The sequence below is a fragment of the Hibiscus syriacus genome, unplaced genomic scaffold (genome assembly GCF_006381635.1).
Source record: "Hibiscus syriacus cultivar Baekdansim isolate YM2019G1 unplaced genomic scaffold, ASM638163v2 tig00111634_pilon, whole genome shotgun sequence".
Classification (NCBI taxonomy): domain Eukaryota; kingdom Viridiplantae; phylum Streptophyta; class Magnoliopsida; order Malvales; family Malvaceae; genus Hibiscus; species Hibiscus syriacus.
In genome coordinates this window covers 172,341-184,437 of record NW_024063140.1, presented here as the reverse complement: position 1 = coordinate 184,437, position 12,097 = coordinate 172,341, and the positions used below count along the sequence as shown (strand labels likewise).

Genomic DNA, 12,097 nt, shown 5'->3' with positions numbered 1-12,097 from the left:
ATTACTCACCAAATCGTGAACTAAACAATCAGGAAGCCGATAACAAGACATAATATACTGTGGAAGAGATTGAGCTACAGCTTTAAGAAATACCTCACGACCTCCAAATGAAAGAAGATGTTTCGTCCACCCGTCAATTCTATTAGAAACCTTTTCTTTCAAATAACCAAATGTATTTATCTTATTCTTTCCGATGTGAAGAGGCATACCAAGGTAGTGTCCCAAATCAGACACTTCGCCAATACCCAAGACACTCGAAATCTGATCAAGACATTCTTGTCTCGTACGTGGACTAAAATATAATGTCGATTTCTCAAGATTCACCTTTTGACCAGAAACAGCTTCATAAGCACCAAGAGCATCGCGAATAATAGAAGCCTCCTATAAAGAGTTCTTAATGAAGATAAGGCTATCATCAGCAAAAAATAAATGAGTTACCTTAGGCCCATTCTGACTTGCCCCCATTCCACAAATCTTTCTTTGAGCCTGCAAACGGTTAAATAGAGCGGATAACCCCTGAGTGCAGAAAAGAAATAAAATAGAGATAAAGGATCGTCTTGTCGTAACCCTCGATTTGGCCTAAACTCCTTAGTGAGACTACCATTGATACGAACAGAGAAAGAGACGGTTTCCACACATCTCATAATAAAATTAACCCAATCAGCACAAAAACCTAGCTTTAACATAACCTTTCTCATGAAATACCATTCCACTCTATCGTACGCTTTCTCAATATCCAATTTAATAGCAGCACCCTTATTCGAACTATTTTTTGAAGAGTTCATATAATGAATAAGCTCATGTGCCACCAATATGTTACCCGAGATTTGGCGTCCAGGAAGAAAGGCAGCTTGTGTTTCATGAATGCAACTCGCCATAAGCCCCTCAAGCTATCGAACCAGAACCTTGGAAACAATTTTATAAACTACAGTACAAAGACTGATTGGGCGAATATGCTTCATATGTTGAGGATCAGATATATTTAGAATAAGAACAATCACTTTCTTATTAACCAAACTCATGTCTAACGTACCTTGTACCAATTGTAAGCACAAATGGACCACATCAGCCCCAACTATATCCCAATGCAATCAATAGAAACTCGTCGGAAGACCATTAATGTCAGGTGCCTTCAGCGGATGAATATCACGAAAAGCTGCAATGATTTCATCAGTTGTAAAATCCGCACAAAGTGCACCATTCATTTCATCAGTAATGACCGTATCAATAGCATCAATAATAGAATCATCAGAGACAATACTCGCAGAAGCAAATAAATCCTGAAAATATTTAACTGCAATATCCTTAATATCCTGCTTACATTCCTTCCAGATGCCATTTTTATCCAATAACCCTCGAACATAATTTTTCTTAATGCGACCATTATCACGAGCATGAAAATAGGAAGTATTTCGATCTCCATTAGCCAACCATTGAACTTGAGACCTTTGCATCCAATACACCTCCTCCTTATTAAGCATAAGATACAATTCCTCTTTATCTCTTTTTAGATTCTGCAATTCTGCCTCTGAAGTATGACAGCTGAAGGAAGAATTAATTTTATTCCGAAGAACTTGAATTATGCCACGAGAGGTAACCAAACGAACCTTTTGCCAAGAACTAAGTTTTGACCCAACCTCAACAATTTTATCCAGAATATCAGAATAAGGTAGATCCCAAGCGACCTTAACTAATATTCTACAAGCTTCCTCAGAAGCCCAACATTGTTCGAAACAAAAATAATCTTCACCTCGATCCCAGGATGAAGGTTGAACCCAAGCAGTATCCATTAATAAATAAAAATGATCAGAAGTTTCAGCAAACTCAGTAAATACCTTACTATTTGGAAATGCTTGTAGCCAACTTTGGGAAGCAACAAAATGATCAATATGTTCCTTAATAGCATGATTCGCCCACGTAAACCAACCTCTAGAAGGCTTAACATAAAATAAACCATTATTGGCAAGCACCATACGAAACTCATCCATTTGAACTCTTGATTTCCTTCGCACACCTTGTTTTTTAGAATCATGAAGGATTGCATTAAGATCCCCACCCAATAACCATGGAAAATTAGAAGCATTTCGTAAAGAATGAATAGTGGACCAAACCTCAATCTTGAGATTAGCATGGTGACTTGCATATAAACCTGAGAAATGAAATTTGGTAGTGCCATCATCAATGATAAAATCAATATGAAACCGAGAATGATAAAATCGAGAAATTAATATTATTATTCCGCAAGAGCATTATCCCAGTACAATCATTGCTTTTGTCTACAACGAAACAATTATCTATACTAAGCTTACAACGTATATAGTTACTCTTGTTTTGCTTTATTCGAGTCTCGTTTAAGAAAACAACATTTGCACTCTTAAGACTGATATATTGGCCAATTGCACGAACTGTCGTAGCGTTATTTAGACCACGACAGTTCCAACACAAGACAATCATTGATCACGGCGGGGTTGAGCCTCAACTGCCGCCACAGAATTTTTAGAGCTACTCATCCCAACATCATTTGTTGAAATATGTGCAAGTCTTGCTCGCTTAGACAAAATTGGGTTAATAGTATTTGCCCTGTAAACCACGCTTAGACAAACGATTTGTTAAAATATATGGACCATCATTACCAGTTTTAACCATCATAACAGAAGTATTTGAATATTCAGTATCCTCCAAAACTACAATTTTATTGGACATATCTCCTGCTGAAGGGTTGTCGACCACCACCTCTGTACTTGTATTCTCCACAATTTGACCAGATTTGGTCGGCGATAATGGACTCAATCCATTATTTTCAATTGGAACCACACCTTCGACCTCCTTGTTAACTTGTGCACCATCAGCAGCATGTGAGGAACCTTTCACCAAATTTGGCCACTTACCACGATCAACCATAAGAGCAGCTGGACAAGTCAGTGGAGCTAATTCCATAACAGAAACATATCCAACACCCTTCTTCACACTAGTAGGCAGAGTAGTTTTTGGAGGAGGCAAACGCATCCATTCGCCATACTGAAGTTTAGAAGATGCTGTAATAGAAACTGTACGACAGGATGGTGCTTGATGACCCAACAATCCACAACCAAAACAAAAAATAGGCAACCTCTCATAACGTACTGGGCATAAACGAGGTTTAGAATTATCAGGAATCCCAAGGGCGATACAGCGACGTAAAGGCTTCATGGCATCAAACCGAACCCGTACACGTAGAAAATCACCCATATTACCACCAAGGACCCTCGTATCAACAGCAATGACCGTCCCCATACTACCACCAAGCGAGATTGCCATTGCTTTAGTAATAAGACCCAATGGCACCTGATAAATCCGGATCCAAATCTCCATATGTGAAAAATCATAATCCTCAGGGCATGAAAGAGGATCGAATGAGAGCAATTAAAACCAAACATTATTAAACGACCATGGACCACGCCTCAAAATATAATCCTTAGCCTCTGCCGAACGTAATTTAATATGAAAGAACCTCGGCCGAAGCTCCAAAATCTCATCCGCATTGTCACTCTTCCATATTTCCCCAAAAACGCCGCCAAGAGCTGGCCCGTCAACCGGAATCTCAGACATGAATTTCCCATCAATCCAATTTTCCAAACCCAACTCTTTTATTTGATCAGATGGGAGAGATGTAACAACATGTGAAAATTCATCCTCGGTGAATGAAAGATCACCCAGTTGCAATAAAATATCATCAGCCATAATAACCAGTACAAGACAACTAAAAGAGAAACAAAAATGGTAAAACATCAAAGAGAGAGGACAACAAACAAATGTAGTCGGCCAGATGAATGAGAAACCAGAATCATTCCAGCCCCAATAATATAATACAGCCGAAGTAAAGAAATCAGGAATCCCGATAATGAAGTGCCAGATTATGCAGAAAAATCTGTTAAGGAATCTCCAGCTCACCAAATTTCGACACGCAATCAACAAATAACCCAGACACCACGGAACATGATTAAATAAATTCATAAAAGAAAGAAAGTCAATCCGTTGCCAAATAGGAAAGTGAGATAATAACCCAAAATTATATACACAAATCGACCCTTGACCAGGAATATAATAATGATATAATATATTTCGTAAATATCCTATCATAATATATCCAGGACAGCAAACAGGGAAAAAAATAACAAATTTTATAACCATGGTAATTCACCTTCAAAAATGAACCCAAAGTCCAAAGAAAGTATACGAAAATTGTTGCATGGAAAATGACCCATACATGAAGAATCATATATTGTAATTTAAAATAATTAAACAAAAATAATATTAAAAGAATTCCATGCAAAAACCACGAATAAACCCAATCTGGAAACGTAAGAAAAATCAAACTGTAACCCTCCCTGTAACCGTCAAAAAGAGGGCAAAGTTCAGCATGAAGGGCCGAGCAACGGTCAAGACTGCAAAAGTACCAGCCAACCAGACGCCATATGAGTCTCGAAGGACACTACCGCCTGTTGTCTCCTTGGAAGAAGGATTGACGGCTCCGTCCGAGATCAACTTGACAACTCCAAGACTGAGGGACTCCAAACATGCTTCTTATTTGTGCGGTGGATATTCCTTTTGCTCGAATGAATTGAGCCCAAGAGCGCGCGGACTAGATTATAGCCGAAGTGGATCAGATCTCTCTGTTGAAGACGAAATTGCAGTTGCTTCCAAAGTCTCCCAAGCAGAATTCCAAAGAGATACCTCCAGTAGTAAGCTTCGCCCACTGATCCTACAGGATGATTTAAATTAGACTTCAGCCAATTAATAAAAGATAAGGGAAAAAAACTCCATATTAACTACGGGGGTATAATCTGAGTCCACATCATACTTGCCGTAGTACAAGCACAACCGCGGAAGGGCGCAGTGGCAACAGAAGGTCTTATTAAAGAGTGGTGCGTGGAACATTATCCAGTCGACAAGCTCAAAAACTTGCAATTATTTAATTCGTAGAGATGAAAATAATTTGGAACCAATAACTAGTTGGTCTAGTAGGATGAGAAACTAGGTCCCTTAAGCAAGGTCACAGGTTCAAACCCTAGCGTTTGTGAATGGAACAAACTGGTTGGTAGGGTCGTCTTCGCCTCTACAATACCCGATCTAGATTAATCGGTCAATAGATCGAATACTAGTAATTAATTCAAAGAAAATAATTTGGAATCAAATTTCTTAGCAAATTATTTAATCCATTTTCTCTTGTGAAGGTTTATATACCTAATCTTATTGAAAAGGAAAGCATGCTACGAGTACTTAAATACATATAAATGATAATGTCAATAAACACATTTAAATTAATATTTGTCATCAATTAGATGTCTTAAAATATCAATACCCAATAATAGATATTGATATCAGATTAAGTTACGTACATAAAATCTATATTTGAAGACTACCCCAAACATTCAAAACCAAGCCCTCCCTGGACCTTGGGCGCACATAAAATAAGGTGAAGTACCTCAAAATTTGTATACGAATTATAACTTCATCAAAAGTTCTATAACGTATGGGTCCACTCTTCTTCCTTTTATCTACGATGGTCTACTCTTTTATGTAACGTCCAATTAGTTATTCATGTAATTTTCCCCTCTAAAAGACTCCTCACTGTGGCTGGCCTTTAAATTTAGAAATCTGGACTTAATTCATATTAAATGATCTCCAACAAAAATATTTATTGATTTCAGATTCCCTTGGATTATCATTTTTTAAGTTAAAATCTTGTTCGAGTGTAAGAGGGTTCAAGTTATTTTTTTATTGAAAAATTTTGAATTTAAATTAAAATAATTTTAAATAAAATTTACTTGTTGGCCCAAGATTTTTACTGATTTACCTCGTTTACCAATAATTTTACAAAGAGATCTGTCAATAAAAGTAGTCAACGTAAAGTTAAACTAACAAATCTAAAAAAAAATTATGATTAGATTTAGAATCTGTCAAGAAAAATTATAATTAACAATTTTTTTTTATAAATTGTTAATTTCATGTCTAAAAATAGTTATCATCGGGTTTTCTTTTAGTTATCATTGACGTTAATTGCAGTTAGATACATGTATCATATTTCGTTATGAAATAGTGCATTCGTGTCTTCTTTTAGTTAAATTTATATTTTTCAGTTAGTTATGAAGTAATGTACTCGTGTCTTCTTTCAATTAAATTAAAATTGCATTCGTTATAAAATAATGCATGAAAAATAACAAAATGAATCACTTCAAAAATAATTTAAATTATACTTTACATTTCAAAATTTGAAATCATTATGTTCGTTCATTTATTAAATTAAGTATTTACATCATATTCTATAATAAAATAATTTAAAGAGATCACTTTAAACATAGAATATATTGAGATTACATTAATCTAAACATTTTTAATGAAGTAATGCACTAAACACATCAAAACCATTAATCGGAACATAGAAATTAAAGCATTGAAATTACATATTTCTTTCACAAAGGTTTCGAGTTTTTCATCAAACAAATGGATTATGATCCTCATTAAATCTCTATGTTTTAGAAACTTCTTCTTCTTTGAGAGATTAAGATAACTGATGAAGATATTTGGGCACAAATTTTCGAGCCCAAACATGTTTTCCATTGATGTTAAACTTAGCTTTGTCACTACCATTAAGGATCATTTCAATGGCAGATGTCGAGCGGCAAACGATACGTGCAAACAAGGACTGTTCAGTAGGCATCACTTCTTGCATATGTAACGATTCGATGCAATTCCCATAGAACCTGGTGAAAAATTCTCTAACTTCCCATTCATGAACCGGATACCCCTTTGAGAAAGTGACGAATATGGTCCGGTCATCTGGTGGGACTACGTCGCTGATTTGGCTCCACGGAAGTCCCACCCTGACCGGACCATATCCTACCCCCTGATCCAAACCTGGTTGAACCGTAGGTTGTTGCACTTGTTGTTGTTTTATTTGGGCATGATTTGCTAAGCTTCGTGTGGCATTTCGTTCCATGGCGGCTTGCATGATGTCCCTCAACACCCTCATGCACACCTCGTTGACGATCTTCGCCAAGCCTCGCATCGCGATCAGTCGATGCCTGGCGAAGAACTGGAGACAAAGATCATCGTGGATCAAGTTTTGCATCGAAGTGACATCGCTGGATAAACACGATGTCGATGCCTGGTCATTGTGAATGATGTTAAGACACACGAAAGCCTCATCGGCGAGTTCATTTACCACCGTGTAAGGCAAAGACAAGATCTTTTTCACGACATGTTTGAACCCAACTCTTTCCAGCCAAAGCCACAGAGCTACGAACTGAAGAGCTTCCACTGGGTCTCGCCATAGATCTATCACGAGTAAACGATATATTGTACGATCAATGTTGTGAAACATGTTAAATTCCTCATCTGAAAGAGAAATCATCGTTTCCAATACTGCAAAATCAACCATTTATAATCACCAACAAAAAACGAAATGAAATGTAAAGAAAGAAAGAAAGAAAAAAACTAATGAAATCATCTAAAAGCAAAAGAGAAACCTGATTCTCAGATAGGACTGAATATGCCTTCGGACAAGATGAAATCAAGGGGCCCCACCATAAAACAAGGCAGTGTTTTGATTTCAAAGATGTGTGTGGGTGTGGGTGTTTGCTTATATATCTTTTTGTGCTGATGAGTGTGACTGTGTTGAAGAAAATTGAGCAATGGGGTGAAATAGTTCTTTCTTGAGAAATTAAAATATTGAATAGCCTGAAAACCAACAAAAAGTTTGTTGGGTTTATATGTCAATAGAATAAAGAAATTTGTTTATGATAACGTTTAATTAATAAGAGTGTCGGCTTTGTATGGTATTAGAGTTGGAATCATGTATGGTAATATTCATTACAAGGCATTAAGTTATTTGACATTCGTACTTACCTTGCAAATGTCTTCCCAACGTTAAAAAGAACCTTTTTTCCCTCTAAAAGTTGCATTTCACCGCAATTTCAATTTTTTTTGTCTTAATATAAAAATGAATGTCATAACTATACCTCGAAAAAGCTAAAAACTTTTTCGTTAAAAATAAGTGTCTAATATTTCAAACGATATATTTTTAGGTGTTCAGACGTTAACTGCCATTAAATATCTCCGTTAAGTGACGCTTGATCACGTTTTGATAATTTTGAGATTTTTAAAAAAAATTGAAAAAAAAGAAGAGCCCCACAAAAAGTGATTGGTCGATTGGCGGTCACCGTCAGTGCCACCATCATCATCATCATCATCGACGTCGACCCCCAATCGAACCCTTATTGGTCTTTCGTCATAATATGCTACCATTTGCCGTGGAAAAGCGTTCAAATTTTCATTGGATTTTAAGCCACCATCGTTGTTCTTAGTCGATTCCAGCCAATTTCGTCGTCCATAAGCTATACTGTCGTTGTTATTCGAACCACCATGTTATTCTGATCAAAACCCAACCGTTCGATGATGACGACAATGGTCGACGACCGTTTGAGTTAAAAAATTGAAATTGGAAGTTAGGGATTTGGGTATTGAGGATTTTAAATTTAGGGATTTTGGGTGATAGTAAGGATGACGCTTGATCAATGGGTGGGTGGCGACGGGTGAGTAACCGTTCGACGATGAGGATGGTGGCCGGAGATGATCGGCAACGATTGGTAATAGGGGTTGAAATGAGAGATTTTAGTTTTTTAAGGTTTTTTATAATTTCAGTAAAAAGTTGGGTTTTTTATAAATTAATTAATTTTTTCCTTTTTAATTAAAAATATTTTTTATTATTAAAATTTAAAATATAAATGATGGGCACATAAAAGTATAACTGAGAAAACGTTAGACACTTATTTTTAGTGAAAAATTCTTTATGCACTAAAACGTTTTTCGATGCATAGTTTGAACACTTATTTTTGTATTAAGTTTTTTTTTAATTCTAAATCTAATTTTAATATGATCTAGAGGAGAGAGAAAGAGACTCTAAAAGAAAGAAGAAGAATGCTTCTAACATCTTATCTATAAAAATATGATAAAACAACATAACAATTTTATTTTTTATATAAATTAAACTTGGTTGTAACATAAATGACGAAGTATAAAAAAAGATTGTTTTGTAGCTGAATTAAAAGAAGATAATTTTTATAATTTTCTAATTTTGTTAACGTATGGGTAATAAGTGATATTAACTTATTCACATACGGACACATGATTTTATGTTAACGGGGTAAATTTCTAAAAGTTTAAGAGGGGTGAACCTATAAAACTATAGGGGACGAAAATATATTATCAATTGGAAATATAAAAAAACCTAAAACATATACTAAAATTTTCAAGAAAATGATTGTCTCCACTCGTCTCCTTTGAGTCAATCTCTGAACTTAGTCAAAGATTTAATATGTAATATAGATATCCATAAACTTGGTATTTATTCATGCATTATATTTATATTGTTATTGGTTACTTTTACATTATTTTTTTTTATTTTTGGATTCTATTTTCGACTCAATATCACCCGAAAGTAGTAGAACTTGGTAATAGAGTTAGGGGTCAACTTAAAATTTTAAAAATTTTGGAGGTTTAAATTAAAATTTTTGAAGGGTTTAATTTACATTTTTCCAAAACTTAGGGTATAACTAAAATTTTTAAAATTTTGAGAGGCTTAATGATAATTTTTAAACATTATGGGAGTGGATTTAACTAAGAACATTAAAAGTTTTAAATTTTAATTGAATTTTTAAAAAAAATTGGGGTACAAATTAAAAATTTTAAAAACTTTAAAGATCTAAATTATAATCTTTTAAATTTTAAGGGAGACATGACCTCCACAGCTCCACTAGTCCCTCTTGTATTCCGCCACTTATCGTTAATTAAATTAATAAAAACATCAATTTTTAATTAAAGTTATCCAATAATGATAGTAGTGAAATAATTATATATTACATGTTTGTCTATTTTATGCATTTTTCGCGAGAAATTATCAATTCGATGACATAACAATAAGCTAACGTAAGTAGCTCAAAATTTGAATTATGTATTTATATAAAATTTTATCATAAGTTATAAGGTAAGTTATACTTACTCACTGAACTTTATTCTCTCTATTATTTCACTCTGTCGTTAATCTGGTAACAGCATTATGACATAGTAATTAACATCAAAACGACATAGTTTTGGATCTTATAGAAAATCAAATTTATAACAAAACTACATAGTTTAGGTCTAAATAAAAAATATTTTTCTCTTCATTTTTTCTTTCTTTCTTCTTCCCCCATTCTCTTTCCAGTCCTCCTCAGCTTTACTGAACCCAAATTCCGACCACCATGTCGGCCACTATTCCAACCTTCATAACGGCAGTTTGCTTTGCCAAAACGAAATTATAACTTTTGTCTCTGTTTCTTAACCAAAATACCATCTATTCATTCTAATAAAACCATGAAATCCTCCATACGATGACGAATCTAACACTCTCTCTCTTTCAAAACATCACTGTCTCTCCTTCTCCTTCCCAAAACTTAACTGACACTCTTCTATTCGAGGGCGGAGCTAGGATTAAACTATGAGAGGGGCAAATTACTTATTTTTTAACCGAACAAGGTTCTAAAAGGTAATTAAATCACAAAAATAGAGGATTGAGACTTAATTTCACTAATTTCAAAATTGCCATGTCCTAAAAAATAATTAAACCAGAAAATTTAAGAGAAAGACTTAATTTATTTCACTTTAAAACTGACAGTGTCTTAAAAATAATTAAACCAGATAATTTTAGAAGGGGTCAAGACTTAATTTTAACTGTTTTAAAATTTTCAAGGACTTAAAATAGAATTAACCCAAAAAAGTTGGGTGGGCTATGTTCCCCTTCTGCCCCCAAGATGTTCCGCCCCTGCCTCTATTTGATAAGCAAGAATTAACCCAAAATGCCACTACAATTTTATATCTTTGAAATTTAAACATTCCCAAATTGAAATCAACAATTTCCATATTAAAGATCCTCGTTTTACTAGTTTGGTTGCTAATTTTTCTTTTCGCAGGTATGTTGCTAGTAGGTGCTGCTATTTGTTGAGTGAGTTTGTAAAATTGTTGGGTTGTTGATTTAGTTCATTGTGGCAAGAGATAATCCATTGTGGCTTGCTATTTGGGGTTAGTATTTTATTTATAAGTCTCCTCCTAGATTGGGTATACCAAAACTAGATTGAAGGGTCCAAAAATTAGAATCCATACTAAATTCAAGAGAAAGAGAGGTCGTTGGAGATGGCTTCCTCGAGAAAAGAGGCACTAAGAATAGAATTTGAGTGATATTAGCAATGAGATTTGGGATGTTTTTCGGTTAAAGAAACACCAAATTTGCATTTAAAATGATGAGATACGTTCGGTGAAAAGTTTTTAGAATCATTGACCTCCGGTGACCGGATTTGGTTAGAATGGCGATCGGTATGGTGGTCGGAATGTAGGAGGAAGAAGAAAAAAGAGCAAAAAAATGAAAAAAAAAAATCAATGTATGAAGTTTAGTGAGTAAATTGAAAAAAATTGAAAGTACGGTGAATGAAATAAGAGAGAGAGAAAAGTTCAGTGAGTAAACAGGTAGGTTACCCTAAGTTATATAACATATGGTGAGAGAGGGTCCATCCTTTTATGTATCTTCTTCATGTGATTTTTTTCTCTTTAAATATCAAAATCTGAACTAAACTCATATTAAACAAAAGTAGTAAAAAATTTATTCATCTTGGATTCACTCGAATGATCATTTGATCTCTAATTAAAACCTTGTTCCCGTGTTAAATGGTTCAAGTTTTTACTAAAATACCTTGTTTACCAATAATTTCACCCAGAGATTTATTAACATAAAATTATGGATAATTAATCTTCATTTTTTAAAAATAGTGTTATTTTCACAGACGATCATACTAACATAAATAAAAATGGACGAATTAAACTCTCCACCGAAGTTCAATTAATGTTTATTTTTTTCGTTGGGGTATACAACGATGTAAAAAGAGTGATTGAAAAGGATTGTGTAAATTTAATAGATTCATTACGTATAGCAGTGAGAAAAACACTAATTCCACCCCAAAGTCATTCCAATCAGAATCATAATCAGTCTGTCCGTACGTGGCGTGGAAGGAGTAATTTAGGCTCTTCA

The 12,097-nt window shown here is 34.5% G+C and overlaps 1 protein-coding gene across 1 annotated transcript; it reads right to left on the bottom strand.

Annotated features, from left to right (window-relative positions):
• Window positions 1-6,541: 6,541 nt before the first annotated feature.
• LOC120166289 lies at window positions 6,542-8,286 on the bottom strand. The gene is made up of 2 exons (XM_039175583.1): window positions 8,202-8,286; window positions 6,542-7,404 (listed from the first exon to the last, which is right to left on the bottom strand). The coding sequence occupies exons 1-2, from the start codon at window positions 8,284-8,286 to the stop codon at window positions 6,542-6,544; spliced, it is 948 nt and encodes a 315-aa protein (XP_039031514.1).
• Between the last annotated feature and the right edge of the window lie 3,811 nt (window positions 8,287-12,097).

Coding starts and splice junctions, on each gene's coding strand:
- LOC120166289 (XM_039175583.1), bottom strand. CDS start 8,286: ATGGTAGCATATTATGACGAAAGACCAATAAGGGTTCGATTGGGGGTC. Junction 7,405..8,201: donor TGATGATGGTGGCACTGACG/GTGACCGCCAAT, acceptor TTGATTTTGCAG/TATTGGAAACGATGATTTCT.